Source organism: Onychostruthus taczanowskii, unplaced genomic scaffold (genome assembly GCF_017590055.1).
Source record: "Onychostruthus taczanowskii isolate IOZ18803 unplaced genomic scaffold, ASM1759005v1 scaffold32, whole genome shotgun sequence".
Lineage (NCBI taxonomy): Eukaryota > Metazoa > Chordata > Aves > Passeriformes > Passeridae > Onychostruthus > Onychostruthus taczanowskii.
The window spans coordinates 2,616,540-2,644,302 of NW_024500572.1; the positions used below are offsets into that span (position 1 = coordinate 2,616,540).

The 27,763-nt window shown below is 44.6% G+C and overlaps 3 protein-coding genes across 4 annotated transcripts; 1 reads left to right on the forward strand and 2 right to left on the reverse strand.

The window, feature by feature from the left end:
* Positions 1-1,244: 1,244 nt before the first annotated feature.
* On the reverse strand, positions 1,245-15,427 carry CCDC62 (coiled-coil domain containing 62). 2 transcript variants are annotated; one of them, XM_041410123.1, is made up of 11 exons: positions 14,942-15,251; positions 14,466-14,658; positions 13,719-13,885; positions 13,338-13,439; positions 12,860-13,031; positions 12,673-12,774; positions 11,610-11,698; positions 10,715-10,815; positions 6,071-6,239; positions 5,211-5,330; positions 1,245-1,492 (listed from the first exon to the last, which is right to left on the reverse strand). In XM_041410123.1, exons 1-11 carry the CDS (start codon positions 14,975-14,977, stop codon positions 1,463-1,465), a joined length of 1,281 nt encoding a protein of 426 aa, XP_041266057.1. In that variant the 5' UTR covers positions 14,978-15,251; the 3' UTR covers positions 1,245-1,462. The 2 variants fall into 2 exon arrangements, with proteins under 2 accessions (XP_041266057.1, XP_041266056.1); XM_041410122.1 differs by lacking the exons at positions 1,245-1,492; positions 5,211-5,330; positions 6,071-6,239 and adding exons at positions 9,141-10,008; positions 15,299-15,427 and having other exon boundaries at positions 14,942-15,082.
* Positions 15,428-16,351: 924 nt separating this feature from the next.
* On the reverse strand, positions 16,352-23,116 carry DENR (density regulated re-initiation and release factor). The gene is made up of 8 exons (XM_041410125.1): positions 22,857-23,116; positions 21,679-21,793; positions 20,940-20,959; positions 20,739-20,823; positions 20,042-20,131; positions 17,912-18,028; positions 17,296-17,435; positions 16,352-16,647 (listed from the first exon to the last, which is right to left on the reverse strand). Exons 2-8 carry the CDS (start codon positions 21,782-21,784, stop codon positions 16,603-16,605), a joined length of 603 nt encoding a protein of 200 aa, XP_041266059.1. The 5' UTR covers positions 21,785-21,793; positions 22,857-23,116; the 3' UTR covers positions 16,352-16,602.
* A 28-nt stretch (positions 23,117-23,144) lies between these two features.
* On the forward strand, positions 23,145-27,366 carry GPN3 (GPN-loop GTPase 3). The gene is made up of 8 exons (XM_041410124.1): positions 23,145-23,326; positions 23,403-23,511; positions 24,339-24,506; positions 24,923-25,047; positions 25,699-25,814; positions 26,116-26,212; positions 26,600-26,728; positions 27,126-27,366. Exons 1-8 carry the CDS (start codon positions 23,279-23,281, stop codon positions 27,186-27,188), a joined length of 855 nt encoding a protein of 284 aa, XP_041266058.1. The 5' UTR covers positions 23,145-23,278; the 3' UTR covers positions 27,189-27,366.
* The last annotated feature ends 397 nt before the right edge of the window (positions 27,367-27,763 follow it).

The window sequence follows — 27,763 nt, forward strand, 5'->3', positions numbered from 1 at the left end:
CACAAAATCCTAAGGCTCTGCAGATCCTTGATGCACCACTTCAGCTCAGTTTTCTATATTGATTTTAAAGTCATCATTTTAAACTCTCCAGGGTTTTAAACTCACCGAGTTCATCCAATAACCTCAAAACCATTTAAATGCAGCTGCTGCTTGGAAGCTGCACCAATTTCTCTTTGTAGCTGCTGGACAGGGTGAGCATCATGGCATTGTCATCACTGGCTTTTTAGGGGGAATTCTTGCCATACCCAGAGCAGGAGATTGTGAGGATGGAGCCTGAGAAGGCCCTGTGCAGGTAGAGGAATAAATGCACTGTAAAGGAAACCTGGAAAGAGCTGGAGCAGCTGAGCTTCCCTCTGTGGGTAACACTGGTGAGCAGGCAGGGAAAGAGTCTGGAGAACAGCAGCTCTCATCAGAACTGGCCACCTAATCCTGGGGCCATTAATACCTGCAGGAAAGGCTGCCACTGGAGTAATTAAAGAGAAAGCAGAAAATGAAATGAAAGAGTTAACAAGAAGAATCCTGAGTGTCGTGTTTCTCTGCAATAACTGGTGGCAGTGGATGAAGCAGAAACTCCCACCCTTGATCCCCCCAGCAGGAAAAACGCTGGCACAGGGCTGTGGGAGGGGCACTGGTGTCCCAAAGTGCTCCCAACCTACACAGGACTGGGCAGCCCACTCGTGTCTGTGCTGAGAAATGTCAGAAATCAACTGCTAAATGTGTCAAATGGGCAAGAGAGACAAAGTATCACCTTTATCAGCTTATTTGATCTCTTCGTTAACAAGTAAGTTTAAGTTGTGATAACAGCACATCTTGCCCAATCAGCAAACATAAATCCAGTTTAAATGCTAAAAAAAGGTCACATCATACTTGGTTACCTCTACAGTGCAAACAGAGGCCATACACACCTGATCCCATAAACATTTTTGGAAGAAGCAGCTCCTGAGTGTGGAAAGTTGTTCTGCCCATCTTGTGGGTGACAGCCCTCCCATTTCAGCAACATCGGAGGCAGTTCCTGCTTACAACACTAATTGGGAACTTCCTATAAACATTATTCATCTCTCTCTACAAGGCAAGAAATCCAGAACAAAAACAATATGCTAAAAAAAAAAAAAAAAAAAAAAAAAAAAAAATGTTTGGTTTGGCTGTGTCATACTCTATAAATATTTCTGAGCCTCCATAAAAAAAAAAAAAAGAAAAAAGAAAAATAGTTCCTATGTTGTAACAATTACACACTTCAGAGTCTTAAAAAACAAGCTAGTGTTTAACCTGAGCTCTCAGCTATAAAAATAGCTTTGTTAATCTTGGCGTAATTCTGTGTTTTATTTCAAGATAAAATACATTCCTGCAGAGTCACATCTTCTTGCCACTTGTGAGTCTTTCAAACACTCAGGAGGACCACGGGAAAAAAAATGAGGTAACTTTCCATTGTAGCTGCTGGGTCAATGATCTTCAGTCCTGAGAATTACCTCTGTGTTGGAACCAACTTCTTCCTCTGCAGAAAATGGAAAATATTTTTATTAAAATCAGGAACATTTCCTCTGAGATACCTGAAGCAACTTATGTCAATTTATCTGAAGCACACTTATGTGAATTCACTGCACAAATTTTCACACTGCAAACAGAGTAAGAACATGGAGTAAAAATATAAAGAGGAAAAGGTAAACAAAGTACTTCACAGAAAGGCAACAGTCTCAGGGCCACCACCAGGATGTTGGGAAATAAAACCTTTCCAGTTGGCTCTGAGGAAAGGAGTGATCTCTGTGCCCCAGGCCAGCCACTGAGTCACCATTTATGAGCACTGGCACATGCTGCTGTGTCCAAAACTGAAAATAGCCCTTTCCTCACTGCTTTCCTCCTGAGTTCTTCAACTCCCCCCCCACCCAACCTCTCTCTAGAGGCAAAACAACTGACTGATGAGAATGGCTAAATCATTGGCAGCCAGGGAGGAAACTGCCCTGATGTTTGTCAGTGCACCTGCCCTCAAATGACTTTCAAAGCAATTTAAAACCAAACAAACACAACCAAAATCGATTCAATCACTTCTGTATATGAAACTGCACAAAGGTTTGGTTATTTCTGGACCTGCTCTGCTTCAGATCTAACTGATCACAGTGATTCAGTGCCTTTTAAAATTAGAGAAAGAAAATGAGAATTATGCATTAGCCAGTGACTTGGAGAGCCACTCATTCTTGTCATGGATCTACAGTGGATTGTGGTGTGTTTGTTCCACCAGCTCTTTCTCACTTGAGGCAAATGTGATTATTTCTGTAGGCTCAGCGTGCTCTCCCCACTCTGCTGCCTCAGCACGGGGCTCAGCACTTTTGGGGATTTGCTCCTGAAGCTTTGTAAACACCAGTGGTTTCAGGGTGCAAGTCACAGTGCTGGCTTCAACCTATAAAACCTCTGGCTGCTTTTACCTCAGGGCTCTTTTCAGGAACAGAAGAGCTCTCCCTGTGCACAGGAAGAGCAGAGGAAGGTTTGGCATTCCAGCACCCATCTCCCCCAGGTGCCCCATCAGCTGCACTCCTCAGAGCCCAGGGCTCTCAGAGGAGCCTCAGTGTCTCCAGGCTTAATGCAGAACCAGCAGAACTCCAAACCAGCCTGACTCCCCAGGGCACAACCAGCTCAGGGACTGCAGCTGGAATATCCAAGAGAGAACTGAGCACCAGCTCCCCACGGGATGGAGGCTGATCCACAGCTGGAGTCACACAGTGTCACAGCCCAGCTGGCTCCCTTTGCAGGCACCAGCTTGGGCTGTGTCAGCACTGGGAGATTGTTTGGTTTTTTTTTTTTCCCTGCCAGTTTCTCTCCTCATTGTTGCTGGTTCTTATTCAGTTTCATGTGGTGTTCGGGATTTTAACCATATCTGGTTACTCTTTTGTCCTCAGAACCAGACAAGGTGGTGCCTACTGCAAGCATCCAATCCACAATAGGAGAACAAATAATCAGAGAGTGAGAAATTTCCTGATTCAAAAAGAAAAAAACAATCTTCTGTGGGCAAGGCTGCTTTGGATATTCTGAAACAGCTCTATTCAATACATTCTACTTTTGGGGCTCTGAGCCCAGGAACAGCATCCAAAAACAGCCCTTGGCCTTGGCACTGGAAAAAACTTCCCAATCTCTCATTCAACAATGTTCACATCCTTGATCCTGTTATCTGTAACACACAGAAAGGTTTTAACTACAATAAGGAGAGTGCAAGTACTGGGGAATGAAGCTGTGAGATCTGACTGCCCCGAGGATGAGGAACACACTTCACAAAAGTTTAATTATTTGACTAAAGGAACTATTTGCCAACTTAATATCTGTTTGCTGTTTCAGTACTCACAAGAGTTTTATTGGAAATGCACTTAGAATCCTGTGCCAGGCCCATCTCAAAAATCCATAAAAGGTATTAATATTGCAGATGCATTTATAAAAGAGGGAAGCAAACAAAAAAAGATCAAGCTGAAAACACCTTCATGCTCAGGGAACATCACAAAGAAAAAAAGGAAGCTTAGCATCTCTTTCTTCTGCAGCAGGTAACTGGCTTCTGTGAAGAGTTCCTGCAAGTTCTGTTGTTTCTATTGTAATGTAAAAACACTACATGGAAATCAAAGGACTCAAGAGAATAAAATTTCCAGAGCTGCCAGGTTCAAGCTGCTGAGCAGCAGGGGTACAGTTCTTAATTCCCCCTTCTCCTCCCCACCCCAGCAGGACACAGAATCCAACATGTACCACTTCCCCCTGATTAAAGTCTAAAGGCTGTATCTCATATTTATTCCGTTCTAAATCTCAGTTTAAAACAGCCCCAGGTAAGCCTGGTTTTAAGCACAGGTTAGCTGGCCTGCATAGATTAACTCAAACACGCTTGACGAGTTTTTGCCCAGAACTGCTCTGAAAGCAGATCAAAGTTCCACAGATGTGGCTCAGGATCTGCTCCCGCCACTGCACACGAGTTTGCTTCATTTTCTGTCCACTAAAGCTGAAGGAGAAGCCAATTTCCAAGCTCAAAAATGCAGCATCAGATCCTAAAGCAGAGTCATGGGCAGACAGAGGAGCTGAGCAGTGACGTGCCAAGCAGGGAGCAGGAGCCAGACAGCTGATGGGGCTGGGCAAGAGCCACAAGCAAGCACTGTGTGCAGGGAGCTTTTCAGGAATCCTCCTACTCAGGAGTCTTTGCAAAAGACTAAACTGTTTCTGTCTTTGCCACTGAATGAAATCCTGCAGAGGAACTTCTGAACAAAATATCCTTTCAGTTTATGCAAACGCTGGCACACAACCTTTACAGTCAGGCCCAGCACAGCGAAGGGTTTATGGTTCTGGATGTTATAAAAATGGCTTTGTCTGCTCCTTACAGCAACGTTGTTCTGCTCAGGTTCATCTAAGGCTAAAAGGAGTGCAACTTTTTAGAGGGAGGTGAAACGTGTGAGGATAAAGATGAGGGTTCAGCACTGCTCTGAAACCAGGAGCCTAAATCCTCCCTTTGGGATATACACCAGCACAAGTGTGCTCATTGCTAAGGACAAAAGGTACAATGTCCTTGTCAAACAAGGTAGAAATTCTTATGGATATTTACCCACCAAACAAGTGACCCTTTCTCTGATTACTTCTGCTGCCCAAATACTCAACAGGAACTTTATCAGCACTTGTGCTCATAAAATAAACTGCTATGACAGCTACATACAGGTTCTTTTCTTTGACCACTGAATATATTCTCTGACCCTGCAATGAAGGAGCTACAACTACTAACCCACAAGAACTCTGCCTTTATTTAAGCTGAGCTTCTGGTTAAAATTCACATCCAAAGTATCCAATATATTCCCTATACTGCCCTCCTTTCCATGAATATTATAATAAACCAGTTCTGTCTGTGAGTCTCTGGGACAGCAGAGCAGTGAGTGAGTGCTGAGCCTGAGAAATCACCTAATTTGCTTCAAGTCAGAAAGAACCAGTGTTCACTTTTTTCTAGACCTCCTACAGCTTGCCCCAAAACGACTTCTCCCTTCCATCTGTTCAGACACATGCAGGAGTCAAATCCTGTCATGACCTTGAGCAGGCAAACAGAATCCCATAAAAAATTCAAGCACTAAGGCACGCAGGAATCGTCTCTTCATAACCAATATCCTCCTCATGCTTTGCTAATGCAGTGCAAGCCAAGCAAAAGGGAAAGGATGTTCCCAATCTGCATCCCTGAGACCTCAGTCTTGTCCTGGGAGAGCAATCTGTACCTTGTTCATGTTGCTGGTGTTGGGAATGCTTGTGTGGAGAAGGCTGAGCTCCAGATCAGTCAGCATCTGTCGGGACTGGGCCAACGAGCGCTCCAGCTTCCAGAACAGGGAACTGGTGTCCTGCAGGACACACAGAGGGAGCCAAAGTTAGGGAAGGATCTTTTTTTTGGAGGATTTCAAAGAATTACAGTGCACCAAGAATCAGCATTTTGATTTTTAAATGTTTCTGTTCAAAATACAGCAAATTAACAGACTGTGTCTGATTGCTGGTGTTTCTATAAACACAGAGCTCTCTCCTAGTGCCATTTTTAACAGATTTCCACATGCAGGTACATGGAGCACTCAAAAGAGAGGTACTTCAGGGATAAAGGGGAGAATAAAGACATGAGAAAGAGGGAAAACCAAGCAGAACAGGAAAGAAATCATGTCCAATAGCTTCTGATAAGTGCATCCATGTGTACCCAGATATTTAGTGGAATTACCAATTAACCAGCACATATCTTCCTGAAGCTCTTCATTCCAAAACCTTATTAATTTAAAAAAAAAAAAATTTAAAAAAAATTTATGCTGTCCAAGACACATTGAGGCAACGAGGAGCGCATATCTTCCTGAAGCTCTTCATTCCAAAACCTTATTAATTTTTTAAAAAACTCATTTATACTTATAAATGTGTCCAAGACACATTGAGGCAACGAGGAGCTATTAAAAAAATGCTATCACCTTTGCCATAAGCCTGCTATCTCATAATTTGAGTCCCCAGTTCCTCCATGCCTGGAGACATTTGCATTCCTACCATCAGTCATAATTCCCCATAACTCCCCTCAAAATCAGTCAAGGACATGATGCAATAAGATACTGACTGTGTTCATGCAGTATCTCTTTGTTGGTTTAGTCACTGCCAGGTCATTGATGTCCAGAGGGGAATCTTCATCACAGAATTCCCCAGAACCTTGAGCCAGGTTGCTCTTCTCAGTGGATGCCAAGAGAGGAGAAGCCAAGTGGAGGGAATTCAGATCCACGTTTTCTTCACTGTTAAAAAAAAAAAAGACATTGGTGGAAACAACATCATCATCCTTTTTAAACTTTCAAGGGAAAATCATGGCACAACATAAATAACTGTGGGCCCTGAGCCAAGGAAACCAAGAAGCTTGGGAGATTACCCTGTTCCTCAGAGCATTCCCATGTTTAACAGCTTCCCTAGATCAGTTTCATCCTCTGAGGAGGAGGGTTTGACATTCAACCAGCCTCAGCCAGCTCCACGACCATGTGCTTGAGTGTGTATTTAACCTTGCAAAGAGCACATGAAAGGCAGAACTTTGTTCTTCCCAATACTCTGCTACTCATTCCCCTCTCACACCCAAATCCTTTTGGTTCTAATCAACCATTAGGCAAATTAATATTTGTAGGTGTACCTTTCAAGGGAATTTCACAGTGTTTTACAGTCATCATCTCACTTCAGAGATCACAGGAGAGCTTTCCCAAAGAGGCTTGGATGTATTTACTTTTAAATACAAACCATCAGCAAAACACATTCATCAACTTTTGAACACAACAGAAGCAGAGTGCTAGCCCTGCCTGGACTGGCAAATAATGAAAAAAGATGTGTATTTTAAAGCAAATATTGTCTTTGAATTGATGACATTTCAGTAGATACTCTTTAGTTACTTATTTTGGTGTAACAATGCAGTCCATACCTGGCAAAACTGTTACAAATAGGTACATTTTTAACTGACATTCAATCTAGGAAAAAGCCCTCATGAGAGTTGCCAGCTCACGAGTGTCTGCTGTGTCCCACTTCACTTCTCCCATAAAACACTGGGATAAAACAGGCTCTCTTTAATAGAGAAAAGCTCATGTCTGTGTTTCTGACAAGGAAAGGTTCTGTGGAGACATGAGGGAACAAGCAGCCTGGAACAGAGATGTGGGGAGATGAGATGAGCAGGGCCTGTCCTGGAAAACACACAGGCTGGAAAGGAAGGGGACAAGGTTTGGTTTTGAGGCAGGGAAATGGCTCAGGGATGAGTGGCTTAGTCCAGCCCAGGCAGACTCAACAAGTACCTGCTGATGCTCCATCTGTAGAATGAGAATTGAGATAAAAATCCAAAGGCAGCAAATGTTGGCCCAACATAAATGAAGTCACTAAGAGCACGCAGAAATGATTCCTGCACTCTGGGATTTCACAATCCCCTCTGCCATTGGGGAAGGCATTTGACTGTTAACAGCCTCCTTGTTGGCCGTTCCAGAACTCAGGAACTCATGGCAAAAATATTTGCTGGGATGACAGGGAGGTGCCAGCACCCTTCCCTAAACACAAACTACATCATCAGCACTCTGAAAGCAGCAATGGAAAACTGGAGGATCCAGATCCAAGTCCCAGGAGGAATGTTGTGCTGGTCTCTGCCATTAATCCCTTCACAGAAGCAATGCTCCTGCCTTCCTCCCATTTAGGGGTGAGGATTTATTGCCTGGCAAATCCGAGTCAGCAGAGCTGGAGAGCAGACAGTCAGGGATTTGCACTGAGTCAATCCATCTCCAATTAGCAGGGCCCCAGGACCAAATGTGGGCATCAAGAAAACTGGAGAGCTCAGCAGCAAATCCCAAATGGGTAGCACAGCTCCCCCCTAACTGGAGAATATCTTATAGCTGCACTGCCCAGGTTGAATTTGTTCCTTTCCCCTTAAAATTCACTCAAGGACAAGACAAATAGGGAAAGACAAAAAGTGAAAGCAGCTTTCATGATGCAGCCTCAAAAGGGATTTGGAGGGATGGCAGTGTGTCATTGGTGCTGCTGGGGGAGCTGATAAGGAAGGTCAGGGTAGACAGAAGGGGAGTGGAGTCTTTCCAAGGATTTATAGGCAGTGGAAACTAGAGAGAGCCCACATGGAGTGTGAAGCTCAGCTAAGGCACATGGGAATGTGCCAGGCCAGCATTCTTTTTCAGTGGCTGCCCATTCACCTTGTTTCTGAACCTCACTGCAGCAACAATTCCTACAATATTTCTGTTTCAAAAGCCACACAGAATGAAAGCATCCATACATCAGATCTTTCCATTCCATAACATTAATCTGTTTGGATGCTGGGCAGGTTTGCTGGGAAACACTGTGAGCAGGTTTAAACAGCCGTTAATTTACTGTGCTTGTCAAACCACCAGCTGGAAGGCTCCTCTCCTCTGGCTAAAAAGCAGCTATGAAATTGCTGTGAAACTTCAGAAATCCTTCTAAAACAGAGCTGGGTAAATCAATTTTTTGAACAGAAATAGAGGAACCAACAGAACAAATCCACAGCAAGTCCCAGCTCTGAATGCCTTTGCTTATGCAGGCACAAAGCCACTTCTGTAAACGCAGAGCAGGTTTTTTATCTTGGAGACATTCCAACATCACTGAGGCACCTGAGTCTTCTTCTGACACTTCTCAGCACTAGGAACCTCATCCTGCTTCTCCCCAACCACATGTCCTTCTCCTCCCACAGCACAAACAGAAGGATAGAGTCCCACGAGCTGCAGAGTGGACAGATTGCTGTCCTTTACATCTTGCCATCTCATTTCTTGCCCTGACAGAGGCAGCAGCCTGTGCTCAGAGCTGTGTCCTACATTCTTGCCCAGCCAAGATGTGATTTCTCAACAGAAATAACACGGTCACTAAAGCATCACACAAAACCTGCATCTGTTTCTTGCCTCACAGAAACAACACTATACAAATCCAGCTCTGGTCAGAACATATTTTACCCATCAGAGTTACGAGCAACACCTGGGATTTCAAAAAAATTTAAGATTTTCTCAATTAGTTTATTTGGCTAAGTTATATGGCATTGCAGCTTCTCCTGCCGACAGCTCTTGGGGATAAGAGAGGAAAAAAAAACAAATGCATAAAAATAGAGTCACAATACTTTAAGAGCTATTTTTATTTTAAATTTGTTACTTTTTCAGGTTGAAAAACTAAATTTAAAACAGCAGTTACTCTAAACACAGCTTGAGCTAATACTGAGAGCTTATACACCTAAGTTTCTACACAGCCTAGCTTATGCTTACTTCTTAAAGGCAACAAACTCATAACCTTTGTGAGCAGGTACATTTCATCTCTTGTGCAGTCTCCAAACAGCTGTAATCTCCTCCATGGTGGGTATTTTCATCTCTCTTTTTGGGTTTGAAAATCTCCAGCCATTCCAGATCTGAGAGTGGCTTCCACCGTGTATCTTTATTCACAATGTAGTTATTAATACTGGAATCAGAGTCAGACTTGCAAGTGACAGGAGTCTCTCTGCTTTTTTGGCCAGACTCAGTGTCAGATCTCTCTTCCCAGGTTTTGTTTCCATTATCAGTTTTGTCAGACGTGGAGCTGTTCTGGATTAAAGTGCTTTGCAAATCTACACGAGATTTGATTTTAAGCCAACGATCATATGAAGGCAAAGACACCTCAAAGGATTTTTGGTCTCTGCTTTTCACTTCATTCTCTCCAATTTCCCCATTTCTCAATGGCCTTGTGTTGTTTACCTCATGACATTTTTCACTGTCTAGCTCATCAAAGCTTGATGCAACATCCTGCTTTTCTCCTTCTTCCACAGGCAGGGCCAAGCCTTTCACAGCTTTTTGACACTGGTTTAACAACGCTGAGGCAGCTTCCTCCAAGTCTGAAGCATTCAGTAACTGTCTATTATCTACTTCACACATCTCAGGGGTGGGTTTTACCCTACTTGCTGGAACTGGTGCAGTTCCACACTCCTTGCACATCCTGTGGCTGCCCTCAGTCCTACCCTTGTCTGTCTCGCTGGGGCTTTCAGAGGCAGAGAATGTGGCCCCTGAGCTACAACAGCACGACAAAAACAAGTCAGAAACACTGCAGGTAAAGAGCATCCCCAAGTGCACTCCTAAAGCTCTACAGAACACAGGCTCTGCCACGGTGCTGCAGCAGCTCACACACCACCAGGCAGCTGTATCCTGCCAAAACCCCACAGAAAATCTGCCCAGATTTGGCTGTTACTTTTCAAAATCAGTCTGAGAGCTCCCTCATGTTTTAATCACAGTATGGTGATTCTGTTGGAACCTTCAGGGTGTGCACCAATTCTCTAAGTTTACTTCCTAAAATAAACTTTGCTTTTTAAATAAAAGTAGTAGGGAGCCAGGTTAACACCCCTACCACCAGACTAGTTCACTTTCCCAGGGTGTGCACCAATTCTCTAAGTTTGCTTCCTAAAATACACTTTGCTTTTTAAATAATAGTAGGGAGCCAGGTTAACACCCCTACCACCAGACTAGTTCACTTTCTAAAAAAAATCATGAGCTGTCTGGCCTGCTACAACACTTGGTCTGTGACTGGTGTTCATGGTCTCTCCTGACCAAAAAAAAACACAAGGTTCTTGACAGCTTCACTGGATGTTTGTGGCCAAGTCCAGCAAAGCCATCCTGACCCAGCACACACCCCTGTTAGGATGTTAGCTAGGGCTGAACAGTGAAGTCTCTCTTTGAGGACAAACTATTTAAGAAAAAAAAACATTTAAAAATGTCTTTACCTCTTTCCACTTGATGCATTTTCAAGTTTTTGCCTGGAGTCCAGGGAGCTATCAAAGTTGACATGAAGGAAGTGCAAGTCTCGCTGCTGTTTTACACAGACCTGTCAGAGGCAGTGAGGGGCATGGGTGAATGTCTGGGTGCAGGAACATCATCATCAGGTAGCACCACAGTGCTTGTCTTCCAAAAACATCCTTAAAATGTTTGTATAAACCAATGCCTGTGGCCAAATTATTGACAAAGACTTCCAAATCTAAGAGAACAACTCTGCATCTATTTAGGAAAATAATGTTTTGCAGCAATAAACAGGATTTCTATTAGAAAATGAGAATATTATTCTAAGATAGAACCCCATTGAACAATAAATAAAATATCATTACTGTTACCTGATATTTAATGCATGTTCTTATTACGTTGTTCACAGCTACAGAATTACAGGACATGGATGATGATCATGGGATTTGGCTTTCACTGCACGGGATTTTTGTGAAGCTAATGGAGAAGGTAACTACTCATCAATTATTTGCAATTTAAAAAATGGAACATGCTTTGAGAACCTCAGCTGAGAGCAGGTGAACACACAGGGTTTAGGTTGTGAAAAACAGATCTGCCAGGACACTGTGTCCCTTATCTGCTGAGTTCACCTTGGGCAGGTGTGTGATCCCAATCCTGCTGCCCTTCACGTGACCTCCCAAGCCTGGAAACACCATGGCCTTTTCAGCTTAACCCCAAACAAAATAAATCAGCATTCTACAGGGATCCCAGCAAGGCACAAACAGATTTTTGTTCCTTAATCAATACTATCTAGATGTAACTTTTCTACACCGTTCCACACAGGTCTGGTGATCCTGAAAATGCTCCTCTGACCTCGGAGCAGGAACACAACCAGGGCTGTACCTGTCGCAAACTGGACAATTCTTTTTCAATCCGCACTTGCTTCGACTTGGCAAACTGAAAAAGTTCATCCTTTCTCTGGGCTTCTTCCACTGTTTCAAAAGATAGTAATTATTTTTATTACTTCAGGTGAACAGACACAAAGCAAGTGCATTGCTAATGCTGTGTCTTTAGCAGTAGGAGGTGGTACTGAAACAAAACAAAAATATTTTCCTAAGATCAACAGGACCTGTTTCTCCTCCAGATAAAAAGAACACAAAAGCCACAAGAAAACAAAAATTCAGGTATTTTCCTTGGACTTTTCCTCAGCATGTGGTTTCATTTTACTAGCAGCAATACTGTGCTTCACTGACTAATTTAGTTAATGTTTTTAGAAAGGGAAAGGGAAAAGGAGAAAAAAAACCAGGAAATCAAAATGGAAATTCAGTTAAAATTAATTTTAATTCATGCACGTAAAGAGAAGTGCAGCAAAACAATTCCCAATTTTATTGGTTTTAAAATAATGAGACATGGCATCAATATCTGACAAAGGTCAAACAGCAGACTAAAAATGATAGGCATGGAAATTATCTGACAGCAGAGGACACCTTTGGCCACCTAATCTTTCAAGGTCTCTGTGCTTATCCCCAAGAATATTGCAGTGACCTTTCCTATCCACTGCAGCACCAGATGTTCTTCCACCCAAAACCAAAGGTATCATGGAGAGCAAGATGCAGCTTACCAAGGCCTGCATATTAAACCAGCCCAAACCAATCCCATCACCTAAAGAAAGCAACAGAGAAGAGAAAGTCTCAACATTTTCAGGAGAGAGTCCCCTGAGCCACTCACTCCTCCCTGTGTAATCACATTGGTGAACTTTGTGCTTTCACAAGATTTTATAAAGTGTCTCTGCAGAAGCCCCAAATATTGCTTCCATAGAAGAATGGCACACAAGGGATATACTTTTATTAAACTGCAAGGAAGGCAGGTAACAAGCTGCCTCCTTCACAGATATCAGTGAATTGCTGCCCAGAAGTCTCTGAGCCATTGAAAGCCAAGGCATGAAAGGCCAACTGCCCACCCTCACCTGCCAGTATCAGCTCACTCCTCAAGCAGCCATTTTCTTGCTTCAGGTGACTGATTTCTTCCTGGTTCTTGCTGCTTTCTTTCATCTTTTCAGAGAGGATATCTGCAAAACAAAATGTAGCATTTCCCAGAGTGAAAAGGAATCGTGCTGGCCTACACTAAACTAGGTGCCCAGCAGAAACATTTACCTTTCATCTTATTTACTTGACACATGACATCGTTCAGTGTCACCTTGAGGTCCTGGTGCTCCCTGCTGCGACTGAATTCATCGAACTTTGCTGTACGCAGAGCATTCTCCAGTGTTTTAAATTTAGATGTAACCTCAGTAATCTGATCAGTTGTTTCAATTAAGGCCTTGTCCTGAAATAGGAAACACAATGAAATCTTATTTTTAATATCATGGATGGGTTTGGACAAAACAACAGTAAAGTGATCCACAGACTTCCTTCTGAGATTCTGAGGGAAAAAACCCCACCAAATTAAATCTTGGAAACAAGATTGTTTGTGAAAACAAACCAGTTTATTGCTGTCCATTTTTCCCTTCCCAAACAAGCCTAAGAATTAACCATGAGTGAGATCACCAGGGACAGAAGCCTTGTGGCACAGCCACCAACAGCTGCACTGCAGCTTGACCACATTTAGTGCCCATGAGCTGACAGATGTTACCTTCATCTGAAGCATAGAGAGAAGCTCCTGTTCCCTTGCTTGCAGCTGGCCTGTTTTAGCAGACAGCTCCAAAACTGAGCAGTGGAGACTCTGATTTTTCTCCTAGTGAACAGAAATAAGTGCCAGCCATTACTTCAGTGATTCAAAGTTATTATTTTTTTCCCAGTAAATGTGTCCACAAAGTTATTTAAACATCGTGAGTGGCAACGTGGGATCCTGACCAAACTGGAGAAAAGAGGGCTGGAGGAAAAATTGTTCCCCAACTTGCTTGTGATCAAGGGTCTTAATACTCTGCATGTCTCAGTTTTGGAATGCTACAGTTCATCACAGGCATCCTGTAAATGCATGGACTACAAAACCAGACCATCACTCAACCCCTACCTCCAGAGCCTGGCAGTGAACAGATGAATCTGTTACTTTTTGAGTGAGCTCTTTAAACTTCTGTTGTGTGCTTTCAAGTGTTATCTTGCTGTCATTATGCTGGGATTCTAATAACTTTAACTTTTTGGTCAGTGATTTTATAACTGCATTTCTCTCGTTCAGCTCATCTGAAAAGGAAGGAGACAAAGTTACACGTGAGAAAAGAGCTCAGAGGCTGTCATGCAATTTCCTAAATCTCATAAATAATTTCACCCACTGTTTTAAAATCATACAATTCAGACCTGGATGCTTATGTTGCACATTCTGAAGGAGGATTCCCTGGCTACCCAGGTCAGATGGAACAGGAACTGCGTGGTGAGCTCTGTACTGAGGCTGTTCAGAGCCACCAGGTGTTTTGCTGGGTGGTTTCTGTTTGCTCAGAGCTGTGCAGCAGAACCTCAGGGCAGAGGGCTCTGTAACTCGCCAGCAGGCTGCACATTTTTCTCTTCCCCCACATTTATTTAATCAGACTATTTTTTAAAGAATTCACAGAAGCAATTCAGACAAGAAAGAGTCTGATCATCACACCCCCTTCAAGATCAGATCACTTCAGCACCAGTGTGGAAGTTTAGATCTCAGAGAAACAATAAAATTTTAGGCTGAAGGGTAGGAAATGTTCCTTATATGATGCAAAACTGTTACTGAAGGGTTGAAGCACCTGAAAATCTTATAAGAGCAAGATGTCATTCTTTATATCACAACACTTACTAGTTAACACGCTGCATCGTTCTGCTAAAGTCAGTATTTTTTGGCGATCATCTTCCCAGGCCTGAATGTGTCTCTCATGCACTGCCACCATGTCATTGAGCTCCTTGTCACGATCTTTCAGTTCTGCAATTAAAAGCTTGAGCTCCTGTCTCTGCCTCCTAATGATGCTGCTCTTGTGATCGGGGCTAAATGCCTACAAAAAGCCAGACATGGAATGCATTTCAACACCAGGAAGTGAAAAATTCTCCCATAATAAACTCGAGGGGTTTATTTTTAGTTGAGCTATGTTAATATTATAAATAGAACCCATTCCAAGAAGTTCCTTATGCTCGTGGTACCACCTGTGGCCCCTGACTGAAGCCCTTCCCCGAACAAGGCGGTACCACCTGTGGTCCATGACTCAACCCGGCAGCAGCACAATGAGTACCCTGCTACCGAAAATAGAGCCGATTGCTAACGGCACTTTCATCTTTTACCTGGGGCGAAGCAGAACGCTCTAGTGATGAACTCATAGGGGACTGGGGGCCAGAGCTCTGCCAGGCATTCGTGGAACCGGGAATACTTGGAGGATGTCACGTTCGGCATGGAGGCTCCCCCGCCGCACACAAGCGCCGGCCCTGAGGGGGCACAAGCGGCGTTAGGGCGGACGGGCCGGGGCCTCAGGCCTGAGGCGGGGCCCTGCGGTACCACCCCCGGGGAGCGACCCCCGCTCCCGGGCAGGGCTCCCCCGCTGCCCCGCCCGGCTGGGAGGCTTTTCCTAAGCCCAGGGGCTTTCCCTGCCCTCCGTCCCCGCTCGTTACCCCCCGGTTACCCCCCGGTACCCCCCGACCCACCGGCACCGCCCGGCCCCGCCCGCCGTTGGAAGAAGCTCCGCCCCCCGCAGCGAAGGGGCCGCGGGTTCGAGTCCAGGGCCCCACGGTTCGAGTCCTGTAACCGCGGGTTCGAATCCTGCGGCCGCCTCCTCACCCCGGGGCTCGAGCTGCTAGAAAAATGTGATAATTAATAATGTTGTTAATAGGGGATGAGTAAGAACCAGGCCGGAATGTTAAGGGTTAGAGGCAACTTTCCTGTCCAGTGTTAAACGGGAGGACTGTAGAGATGCAGGCAGCCCTTGAGAGACACTATTTCCAACGACAGGGATGGAGTTATCTCTCCAGACACACCCATGGTTTATAAACAGAAATCACTGAAAAAAAGCAACCTTACAGGAAGAGAACAGAGTCTGACACACCACCCCCTCGGCTTTCAGCTCACCGAGGTTCTGCAATGACAGGAGCATGCCACTTCCAGGACCCTGCCACCAGGGAGCATTTGTTGTTATTAAATGGAACAGTGAAACAAAAATCACCAAATCGATGCTCGAGGCTGTTTGTGGGAGTACAGACAGCAGAGCTGGCACCCCACCCCACCTGCTAACCTGGCCTGTGGAACAGTGCTCACTATTAATTGGTGTTTATGACTACCATGCTTGAATGAGCAGCAGGTTAAAAACATAAAGCCATTATTACAATTGCCTCACCTAGAAGCCCAGCAGGGTAAGGAGATCTTTGGAATTATGAAAACAGGATAAATTTCTAAGTCATATTCACATATTTTTCAGCGTTTCCACTTAATAAAATAATTCAGTTGGCAGGGATGTAGAATGACCACTTCAGGATTCACTGTTATTTCACTGCCAACAAACCTTTAGAATGTTTGTTCCATTCTGATTTCTAAAATTCTCCCCAGGTAAATGGGAGGTGAAAGTGTCTACATCACCCAAGTGCCTTATTCAGTTAAGCTCAGCAGAAAGGACAGCAGATGAAAACCAAACTTTTAATGCCTTAAATTCTTATTTTCCCATAAGATAGATGGAGAAAAGTAGACGTAAAAAACCTCAGAAACTATTCAGTGAGGAACAGTAATTTTATTTAAATCTACTTCATGCTTAAGCATGGTAGAACCCCAATTTAACTTTGGCAAATATCACAAAAAAACCCCAAAAACAAAAAAGAAAACCAAGCAGCCTATACAGAACAGTGAGAATGCCAAGGATATGGGTTCTCCACAGTTTCACTGCAGAGCAAATGGATTTAGAAGCCTCACTTTTGCTATATCATTTATAACCATATAATTAAATAAAGGTAGTTCTCCACTATCACTTCTTGACTTCTCCAAGATCTTCAATGCTGTCATCATCCACCTAGGGAGAAAAAGCCAAAACACAGCAAATTAAGTATTTTCTTTTTACATGCCTCCTTCAGTGTGCACCCCTGTAAATGCAGTGAGGTGTGGGAGAAGTGAACAGCCCCATTCCAGATCCCTGCTGTAAATCCCAGGAGAGTGACACGTGCTTACAGGACACAGCTGAGCCTGCAGGGCTGGGAATAAAGACAGCCCTGTGGAGTTAAACCATAAAGAATTCCACTTGGGAAATGCCAGGACAACGGAGAGTCAGAGAAAGCCCTTGCAATTACAGTTCCCAGCCTTAAATTTCAGTCCATCCCACACTGGCTGATCTCTTCTGAAGCACAAATGTGTAGGGCTTGGGGCTTTTTTGTTTGTTTTAATTTTGCAATATTTTATGAGGTGTTGAAAAATAGGATGGCAATGTAAGAACACTTAGACACTCACTGTTAAGAAAGGGCCACAAAGAAGGCACAGATATTTGACAGCTGCATTTATTCTGACATGCCTCCCTCACTGTGGGGTGGGAATGCAGCAACTGCTCTTTTATTTTTGTGCACCAATCTGTGCTGCCAAAGATGAACCCCTTTTCCAAAATCATTGGTAAATCACAGGCTAGTGTGGAAAAGTGTGTGTCTTCCTGAGAGAAAGAAAGATTTATTACCTCAGGCCACTTCTCCTGGATTACATCAATAATGTCATCTGTGAAGTCCCCCTGAATGATGATTTCATCTTCTCCTGTTACTGAGGCACCGCAGGAAAATTTCTGAGCAAAAAACCTTTGTGCTTCCTTAAGATCAATTTCTGCCCAGGGGAAAATGAACAATTAAGTACAGTTGTCATGAAAATATTTTCTCAAGATTAAAGGCAAGACTGTTTTAACTTGAAAAAGTAGTGGCACTTCACAGTTGAAGCTTTGCTAGAGTTTCCACTGAAAGCCAAGTCTGCTGTTTACACCCAAAACACCTGACTCTACAGATCTATAAATGCTCCAAGGTAGAAATTGCTGAATGTTCTCTACATATTCTGTTGAGGTGAGTCTGCAGCCTGTTTTAAAAAAAAACCTGTAACCCTCTTTGTCTGAAAAATCATGGCAATAAGTACCTCAGTAATTTATCCCTGTGGAAGTCAGTGTACTTTTGCCATGCTTTGGAACTGCTGAAAGCACCTTGGGACTTCCATCTCACAGCTGGAAGCAGATTCCCCAGTGGAATACAACCAGAAGAAATATCATGAGGTTAAAGACAGGCACATCCAATACCAGGAGAACCCAAACTCACCAAATGTGGCAAGGCCACACACTCTCGTGACATATTTTTTCTTTGCTCTGGGAATTTTAGCTATCGTAACTTTCTGTGGTACAGTCTTCTTCTTCTGTTTTATCTGACCTCTTCCACCTTAAAACAGAGCATAAGGTTACATGATTAATTAAATTATGTCATAGTTCATCAAAGAAAAAAGCATACAAGGTCAGATTTTGCCCCCATAAACAAAGAAACTGTTAACTCCCCAACACTGTTGGTAAACAAAAATGTATTTTATACATTGTCTGAGATTTGCTATTATTTAAGAAAGATCCCACGGCATCAAAATCCAGTATTATGGGAAATAACAATATATATACATGTGAAATGTGCATTCAAGCACAGGTTGCACAGCAGACCCCCTCTACAATGAGCAAAAACAGGGCTTTTCCCCACACTTCACCAATCGCTGTGTGTGGTCTACATTTACATAATTCTATAAATAAATTTTTCTTTGATATTTTCCACAACTACTTTAACACCCTCACGGTTTGTGCCTGAGGCAAAGCAAGCTGCTCATGCCCATTTCCTGAGGCCACAAGGTCTTGCTTTCCCCAGGCTGCTGGGTTAAACAGCAGATCAAGTTCTGGACACCTGTGCACGACCCCACAGTGACCCAGACATGGAAATGTGATCCAGCAGCCATCCCCACACCTGTGACAGCAGGCACAGCACCCCAGTCCCACCCCTTTTAACACCCACCACCTTTCCCCCTGCCTGTTCCTAGGCCAGCCTGTGGGAACACTCCCCATTTCAGGCATTTCTGAGTCAGAGTAAAGCATGCAAAAGATACATTCCACTCATTAGGATTCTTCAAGCCAGATTAAGATCTCAGCTAACTTCGTGTACAGTCACCATGTTATTCCAGGGCAAGCAAAGTTTCATGTTTCTGAGCCCTCTCAGCATGAAAACTTTAAGAATTTATGACAAGTAAACCAACCCCTGGGACTGTTTCTGTTTCTAACACGCAGCACTTCCAATTCTGTTTCATTATAAACTGGTGTCTGATAATTTTTAGTCAATAAATTTCTCCCTTAAATTTCCTTCAGTGAGTTTCAGCAGTGTCTCGTGAAGTTTGTGCTTGTTTTCCCTCACACTCTTATGGTCACTCTCACACCATCCTACTGCTGTAAGTTTTCAGGAAACTTTAGATTCTAGGAGAAAAATCACCAAATATTTTAAACACTTATTTTAGAACCAAATACCAGACTGAAAACTAATGACACCCACCCCTTACAACAAATTAATGTTGAAATAAAATGTCCTGACATCTCTGGGAAAAGCATCCAAGTTACAGAACATGAATTACTGTTGTCACTAGACACTGCCTGCTGAGAAGGTAAATTAAACTGGTTACCAAGATACCAAAAATAAAACAAAAATACATGTAGCATAAAATATGAAACTTACTGGTTATTAACCATAATTTCTGGAGCATTACACACAACTGACACTGCAGAGGCAAATGCATAGTAACAGCTCCAGAACTCTGATTTATGATGGAAAGCATGTTAATTAATTCAGCAGAAAGAGCTCCAATGATCAAAGTGTGTTTAAATTGTTCCATATAACTTTATATCTCCCAAAGTTGGGTTTTGAGAATGTTTTCCATTAGTACTGCTGGGAGCAGACACAGCTGCTAATGGAGACACAGGTAACAGACTTTAAAGCACAAAACCAAATCCTGCTCCGTGAATGCAGAGAGGTGCAAGGAACAAAGGCAAAGCAGAGTCATGAGGCACTAACAGAGGGAAGCAGCCTTTGTTCCACTCTGCAAGCAGCCCATAAAGTGCTGCTCAACAGGGCACAGCATTCCGGGAGAAATGCCAGCTGATTCCAGCTTGGGAGGAGCTGCTCCCTGGCTGAGTGTGACAGTGGTGACAGTGGGGCACAGGATGCAGGTCACCTTTCCCTGCCTGTCCCTCCTGTCCAACATTTCCATTGGCACAGACCACAGGAAGGAAGATATTCCCTATATATTCCCTATATTCCAGAGCTAGCCACCAAAATGCAAGGAATTTGTGCCCTGCTCCAGACCAGCAGGTGAGAAAGGGATGCCCCAAACTCTTTTGAAATCAGTACCACAATCAACTATTTAGACCTTGCCTCTCTTTTGCTTCTTCTTCTCCTCTTCTTCTCCTCCTCCCACATTTCCTTGGCCTTCTCCAACCCCAGCTTCCTGTTTAGGTGAATTTTCTTAAATGCAGAAGGAGTGAGGGGAAAAAAGAACAAAATTAGTGCTCAAACACCCACAGCCTTACAGGAACAGAAAGTAAGTAAAGTGATATTTTGCTAAATCAGTAAACTATGATGAAGTGCAGCAGCCTTTTGACTGTTGCATGCTACATCATCATTACAGTATTTATGCAAATTAGACTCCAGAAAAGCCTCAGCTCCAAGCTACAGTGACAATTTCAGTAAAGGCTCTTGCACAGAGAGACAGAAATTAATGATAATGTTAATATTGAAATTCTAAATGCAAACAAGTAAGTTAAAGACCTTTCCTCCAGCCACCCACTGTAAACTGGAAAGACATAAAATCCAATAAACTAACTCTGATGGGAAACAAGTGCATGGATGACTGTTTATGGCAGGAAATTAAGAAAGCTCAAATACTATTAATGAAACTACAGATTGATTATTTAGTGTTTTCTGACATTATAAAACCCATTTCACAGCATCCAAAGCATTAACTTTCACATAATACAGCAGGAAAAGGAAAGAGATAAGAACTGGACAAGCTCAGATATTTCCAAATATGTCCAAGGACACATATCAGCTAGAAAATAGAAAAGACTCTTACCTACTGTAAGTTTTGCAAACTCATCTGGAAAATTCTTTTCTAACCATTGTCTGCATTTAGTCACATCAGGCATGTATTCACAGTACTAGGGAAGAGCCATATGAATGTTGTTAGTGGAGAAATGACAAAATGCATCACAAATACACCAAAACAGGGCATAATAGCACAGAAGGAAATTTGGACAACAAAAAATTAACTCACCTCTGTTGGCAACGAACAGACTGGAGAAAGAAGGGAGGAAAAAAAAAGAACAGGTTACAAAGGGAATTTTTTACTTTTTACTTACAGCCTTAGTAATTAAATTCCAAATGGTGTTTCAAAGTCAGGGATGAGTTCTTACATAACTTCTGGTTATAACCACACAGTGACTCAAAAACATTTCTTTATTGTTGCCACTCCACATTTTAATTCCTCTCTCATTAGACCTGTGCTCACACGCTCTGCATAGGGTAAAACCATCACAGCAAGAGCTGCCAGTCACTGAGGGAAGGGGAGAAGCCCAAGGTTGGGAAAAGCTACAGAACAAAGCACCACTTCTACCTGAGGCAAAAGAGACACTGAACACAGCACCGGTGGTTTGGTCAGCTTTCCTTTCTCCAAGAGCTGCCAGTGTCCCAAAGAGGGGATAGCCAAACCAACTGTGCAGATTTTCACACACATGCCTATTTCCTACTGCACTCCTGCCTGAAGCAAAATGACATTCCTATCCAAAAACACAACTGTAAGATAACTTACTTCCCTTTAAATTTCACCCACGTAACTACAAGCAGAACGAGTAAAGACTTCTAAACACAGCACAGCAGTGTTGTACATTAACTCCATTTCTTGCTATCATACTAATGCTCAGAGGCCTTTTCCGTGCTGATGGCCTCAGTGGCTTCCTGCAGGAAGAGACGTGTGCTCCCAGTGCTGCCCCAGCCAGGAATGCCCCAGGACTTGCCTCCGCAGTAGAGCACCCGCAGGGGGTAATCGGCGTCGGACCTGGCACCGCTCCTGCCGTCCCCTCTGCACTCAGGGAGCACGGGCTCGGCCACGTCCGTGGCCATGGCGCAGGCCTGGGGGGCACAGGGGGACAGAATCAGCACCAGGGGCTGGGCTCGAGTCACTCACAGCCCTCCCACCTCAAGAATCCCAGAGGAAATAGGGGCAGGCGTCAACAGAGAGATCAGGGAGAGGAAAATGGGAGCCAAAAATAATGAAACTGTGGGGGAAACTGCTACAAAGGGCACCAAGCAGTATTGGAATTCTAGCACGTAAGGGGAAAGAAGCTAAAGTGAAAAAATGAAGAAAAATGTTTCAGAAACACAAATGGAATTAGAGAACACACTGGGTTAAGGACAATGTGAAGTATCATGTTAAATCAGTGGCACACGAGCAGTGGGGGCACTGGGGGCAGGTACCTCTTGCATATTAGCAAAGGAAAGGGGTCATTTAAATCAGTGCCTGAAGAGTCACAACCTGATCCAAGAACACTGGGTGGGGGGAAAAAACCAGCATAAAAAAAAGGAAAGCAAACTCAAGCCACTAATGGATTTAATAGTGGTTTACACACACGTTTTCAAGCAAGGGACTTAGAACACAGGAGTCAACAAGGAAAGAGTTTGGAACACAGAAGAAATCCCCCAGGACGGTGGGAACAGACAGGACACGTGTGAGGGAGGTTGGGATGTTGTACAGGGAGTGCTGAGCAGCGAGGAACGCTGAGGGGAGACTCCCGAGGCGGTGGGCTCAGGGACAGGCGGCGGCTGCTCGTGAGGAGAGCCCAGAGAGAGCCGGGGGTGCTCGGTGCTCAGGGGCAAAAGTGAGGGCGGGTGAGGGAAGGGACACGGGGCACGGTGGGGATCACGGGCACGGTGGAGTGAGGGGAAGGGTGCTGGGACACCGGGCATGGTGGGGATCACGGGCACGGTGGGGTGAGGGGAAGGGTGCTGGGACACCGGGCATGGTGGGGATCACGGGCACGGTGGGGTGAGGGGAAGGGTGCTGGGACACCGGGCATGGTGGGGATCACGGGCACGGTGGGGTGAGGGGAGCGGGGAGGATTCCTGAGGACAGAATTGAGGGGATGAGGGAGCTGAGGGGATGGGGGGGGGAGCCGGGGGGATGCGGTTCGGGTACCTGAGGAGGGGCGGGCTCGCAGGGCGGGGCGGTGCCGGGACTGACGGTACGGAGGGCGCCGGGAGGATGCTCGGCACAAGCACCGGGGGGATCCCTGCGAGGGGCGGCAGCGCCGCGGCTCCGGAGGAGAGGGCGCGTGTGGGAGCCGCCAGGCGGGGGCTGAGCGGAGCGGAGCGGGGCGGGGGGGGCCCGGGGGCGGTGTCGGTGTTACCGGAGGCCCCTCGGGCCGCGGCGGGTCCCGGTCCCTCACCGCGCGCGCACGTGCGCCCGCCCCAGCGCCGCCGTCTCGCGAGAGGGGCGTGCACGGTTTGACCCCGCCGGCTCGCCGTACCGCGGCGGGCAGGGCCATGCGCTGAGCCGTCGCTGGTGCGGCCGAGCTACGGAGCGCCGCAGCGGCCATTCCCCGCCGGGCCGCCGCAGGCATGCCCCGGTACGCGCAGCTGGTGATGGGCCCGGCGGGCAGCGGGAAGGTGAGCGGGGAACGGCGGGGAACGGCGGGCGGCGGGAGCCCCCTGACGGCTCCTGACGGCCGCGCGTGCCTTGCAGAGCACGTACTGCTCCACCATGGTGCAGCACTGCGAGGCGCTGGGCCGCGCCGTGCAGGTGGTGAACCTGGACCCGGCGGCCGAGCTCTTCAGCTACCCGGTGATGGCAGGTGAGCGGCGGCCCCGGACCGGACCGGCTCTGTTCCTCCAAAACGGAGCCCGTGCACCACTGCGGGAAGATGTGGGAAAATCCTTTCAATAAAATAGGGTGTGATGCTTAAATCGATGGATAATTCTGGTCTGGAAGCAAACAGCGCTCAGAGATGTCAGAGATTAATGCACTTTTGGAACTCCCTACATCCGTGCCTGTTGCCCTGTGCCAGCTCCTGCCTAATCCCTGTATTTACCTGCACCAGTGGTTGATATGTTCCGGCAAAATGCCTCAGTTTTGAGAGCAACAGCAGTGTTTGTGTCTGAACAAAGATGATGAGAAAAGCATCTTGAACCTGGCCACATAGCTGAGATACTTTAAGAAGAGATTCATTAGAAGATCCAGGACCATAAGAGGAAAATCTGGGGAATGAGATGTTTCCCAGACAATCACTAGGAACCCTGAAAAGACACCCCATATAAGTCCCAGGAAGTATTTAGCATATATTTACTTGGGAGATTAATAATCAATTTGTGTAAATTTCATGAACATAACCTGTTGTGTTTAGCTGCTGGCTGTGCCAGGGAGATCCCCCAGCACTGCTGTGAAGTCCTGTTGGTTTCCTCAGCTGCCAGGCTGCCTGCAGAGCCCATTCCCTGCCCTCAGAGCCCACTCCCTGCCCACAGAGCCCATTCCCTGCCCGCAGATCCCATTCCCTGCCCTCAGATCCCATTCCCTGCCCTCAGAGCCCATTCCCTGCCCGCAGAGCTCATTCCCTGCCCGCAGAGGTCATTCCCTGCCTGCAGAGCTCATTCCCTGCCTTTGGGGCTGTTTGTGTTGTTGCAGACATCCGTGAGCTGATAGAAGTGGACGATGTCATGGAAGATGAGTCCTTGAGGTTTGGCCCCAATGGTGGCTTGGTGTTTTGCATGGAATACTTTGCCAATAACTTCAGCTGGCTGGAGGAGAGCCTCGGGCACGTGGAGGATGACTATGTGTTGTTTGATTGCCCAGGTAAACACACGCCAGTGTTTTGGTATCGCTCTTCATAAGCATTGGAAAATTCACAAATCGGAAAATTTGGTTGTAGACTGTTGTGGTAATTCCCATTTTGTTGAGCTGTTAACAGTTGTCAGAGTCACTTTCAGGTGTCTCAGGAGTGAACTTGGTCCTGGGCTGATCTGGGTGACTGCACAGATGTTTGGTAGCATCATGAGCTGTGGCAACTGCAAACTAACACTAACTAGAGACCAAAGGAGGAAAAAACCCCTTTTATTTCTTTTCCACTTCACCCAAACACAGTCAGAGCTGCCTGAAAAGAGGATTTCCTTATCACTTTTTATTTAAGTGCAGTTCCTCTGTCTACACATAACTGTGGACTGTTGTGTTTGCTTCACATTCCAACTGTTAACATCCTGAGTGTGCCCCAGGTCAGATTGAACTCTACACACACCTGCCAGTGATGAAGCAGTTGGTGGAGCAGCTGCAGCAGTGGGAATTCCGTGTCTGTGGAGTTTTCCTTGTGGATTCTCAGTTCATGGTGGAATCTTTCAAGGTATCCATTTGAAATCTGTTGATAAAAGTTCATTTTTATAAAGAACAACAAGCCTGAGCCATTCAGGGAGATGGGTTTGCCCAGAGGAGAAATTGCCAGGTCCAGGGAGATGTGGTTGCTGTCATCAGCTGCCTCAGACACAGCCAAGGACACACAGCAAGGACAATCCCAGATGGATGTAAGGACAGCCAGCACTGTGAGAGTGGTCAGACTGGGACAGGCATTCATGAAGTCTAAACTTGTCTGGGAAAATCCCAGAGCAGCCTGGTCTGACCTGGAAGTGCTTCTGTTTGAGCAGTTGTAGGAGCCAGATAACCTCCAGAGTCCCTTCCAAGCTGAATTCTTCTGTGATTCCACGAGAGATTTCTCAGACCTAAAGAACAAGCAGGCCACCTTCCCCATGTAGCAGTAACTGTCCCAAGAATGGTTTGGGTTTTCTTAATGCCCTTTTCAGTGGCAGATCCACATTTGAGGCTCCAAAAATGGAGGGGATACTTGACACCTCCTTTTTCCAGCAGAGACAATGATTGCTCATGTGGCTTTGTGTCCATGTTCCATATGTTCATTACCAGATTTGGCCTGTGGTTTAGTGTCCTGTGTGTTTGTGTTGTTTTTCTGTACTTTAATACATCATTTTTCATCCTCTTCAAGTTTATTTCTGGAATCCTGGCAGCTCTCAGTGCAATGATATCTTTGGAGATTCCACAGATTAACGTCATGACCAAAATGGATTTGCTGAGCAAGAAAGCCAAGAAGGAAATAGAAAAGTAAGTTCCAAAAAATTATTTACTCTGTAGTACAATATACTGAGGCAAAGTTCACTGAAAGTTGAGTCTAATGTTTCCCACAATTAAAAACATACTCATTTGGAATGGGAGAAGATGGATTTTGTTTATTTCAAACAATAATCTTTAAACATCTGTGTAGGATGCTTAGTTTAGTCAGAGTCAAAAGAATAGTTCCATGTTTGTACTGATCTCTGGATTTTTCTGTAATTAATTATCTTGGATCTTTTGTGTCATTCTGAATGACAGACTTCCAGTGGTGATGATGACTTTGTTTCTCCAGGTACTTGGATCCAGATATGTATTCTATGATTGAAGATTCTACAAATATACTGAAAAGTAAAAGGTTTAAAAAACTGACCAAATCTATATGTGGATTGGTAGGTACATTGCTTTGGAGCTGGCACACTGAAATTCACTTCACTTTTTGTTTCTTTTAATTCGGGGGTTTTTTTCAGACTGGCATGAGATTCTTGATACTACTGATGTGATACTCTTGATATCTGGATCATAGCCAATACATTTTGTTTGAATTCTTTTCTGTTCTTTTCTTTGGGAGTTTGCTGCTGTGTAGAACAGAGGACTGGTAGTCTGAAGTGTTCTACACTGGTAGGTGTTCTGAGTAGGGAATTGCCATTGGTTTGCAGTGTGACTAAATGATATTTTAGAAGCCCAGACAAAAGTGGTTTGAGGAAGTGGCTTTGGGTGCTGTGATTGAGATGAGCTTTCTGCATTTCCCTGCCAACACCCTGTGAATGCCTGTGCAGATTGATGACTACGGCATGGTTCGATTCCTGCCTCTGGATCGCTCTGACGAGGAAAGCATCAACATCGTTCTGCAGCACATCGACTTCACCATTCAGTATGGGGAAGATCTGGAATTTAAGGAACCAAAGGTAAGGGACTGTTGGTGAGAAGATGAAAATTAGAAAGTATCCATAATAGAAGTTGTAATATAAATATGTTCTCTGCCTTGTTAATATATTAATTTCTTAGTACGGTTCAAAATAAGCCATGTTTAGTCTTTCAGTGACGATGCTTGTATCATCTTCATTTAGTTATAAAAATGAAATTCTTTAATATCATCTTGCATATGCAGATTGATCAAATGGTTGTTTAAAAGTATTGCTTTGGTTTTCAAAATTAACAGAGTTTTAACCTTCAAATGCCAGAAAGGACCACTGAGATCACTAAGATGTTTTCCTGCATTTTATTTTTTCCTGTTCAAAGTCCCCTAATGATTCCTGTGTTCATCCCAGGAAGGTTTATATTTTTCTGGGGTTTTTTTGACAGGAATGTGAAGAAGATAAATCTGCTCTTGTTGATGAATATTTTCAAGATCATGTGGATGAGTAAGAAACGTGTTCAGACTGGGCGGAAAATACTTCGTTTTTGGTAAAAAATAAAAATGAAATAAAAAAACCCCAACCCCTACACAAACACACTTGATATTTTATCTGTAAAATAACTAATATTTATAATGGAGAGTGAGTTACATGACCTTGTAACTACTTTAATAAACAATTTTTTTTACTATGCTTGTGTGTGTTATAAAATACATAGGCCAGTGTTAGTGCATATAAAAAAGCAGAGCCAGAACTGGGCAAGAGGTTCAACAGACCAGCAAATCCTGCATATCTAGAGGAAAAGGACTCAGAAAAATCTTGATCTGGCTCAATCAAACCATTCAAAAGTTGGGGAAACTACCGTGGTTTAATTGAGCTCGAGACTGCCGTGGGCTGAGCCATGCTTTGGGTGTGTTGAAAGGATAAACCCCAGCCCTGCAGCTGGATTACTGTGACTCACCTCCCAAACGTCCCCATTTTGTCTCCCTGACTCACGCCGGGAGTCATGAGATACCAGGGGCAGTTTCAGCAACGCTGGGTCTCAGGGAATGCTTGACAGCAAGTGGAGTGTGCACCTTGAAGTAT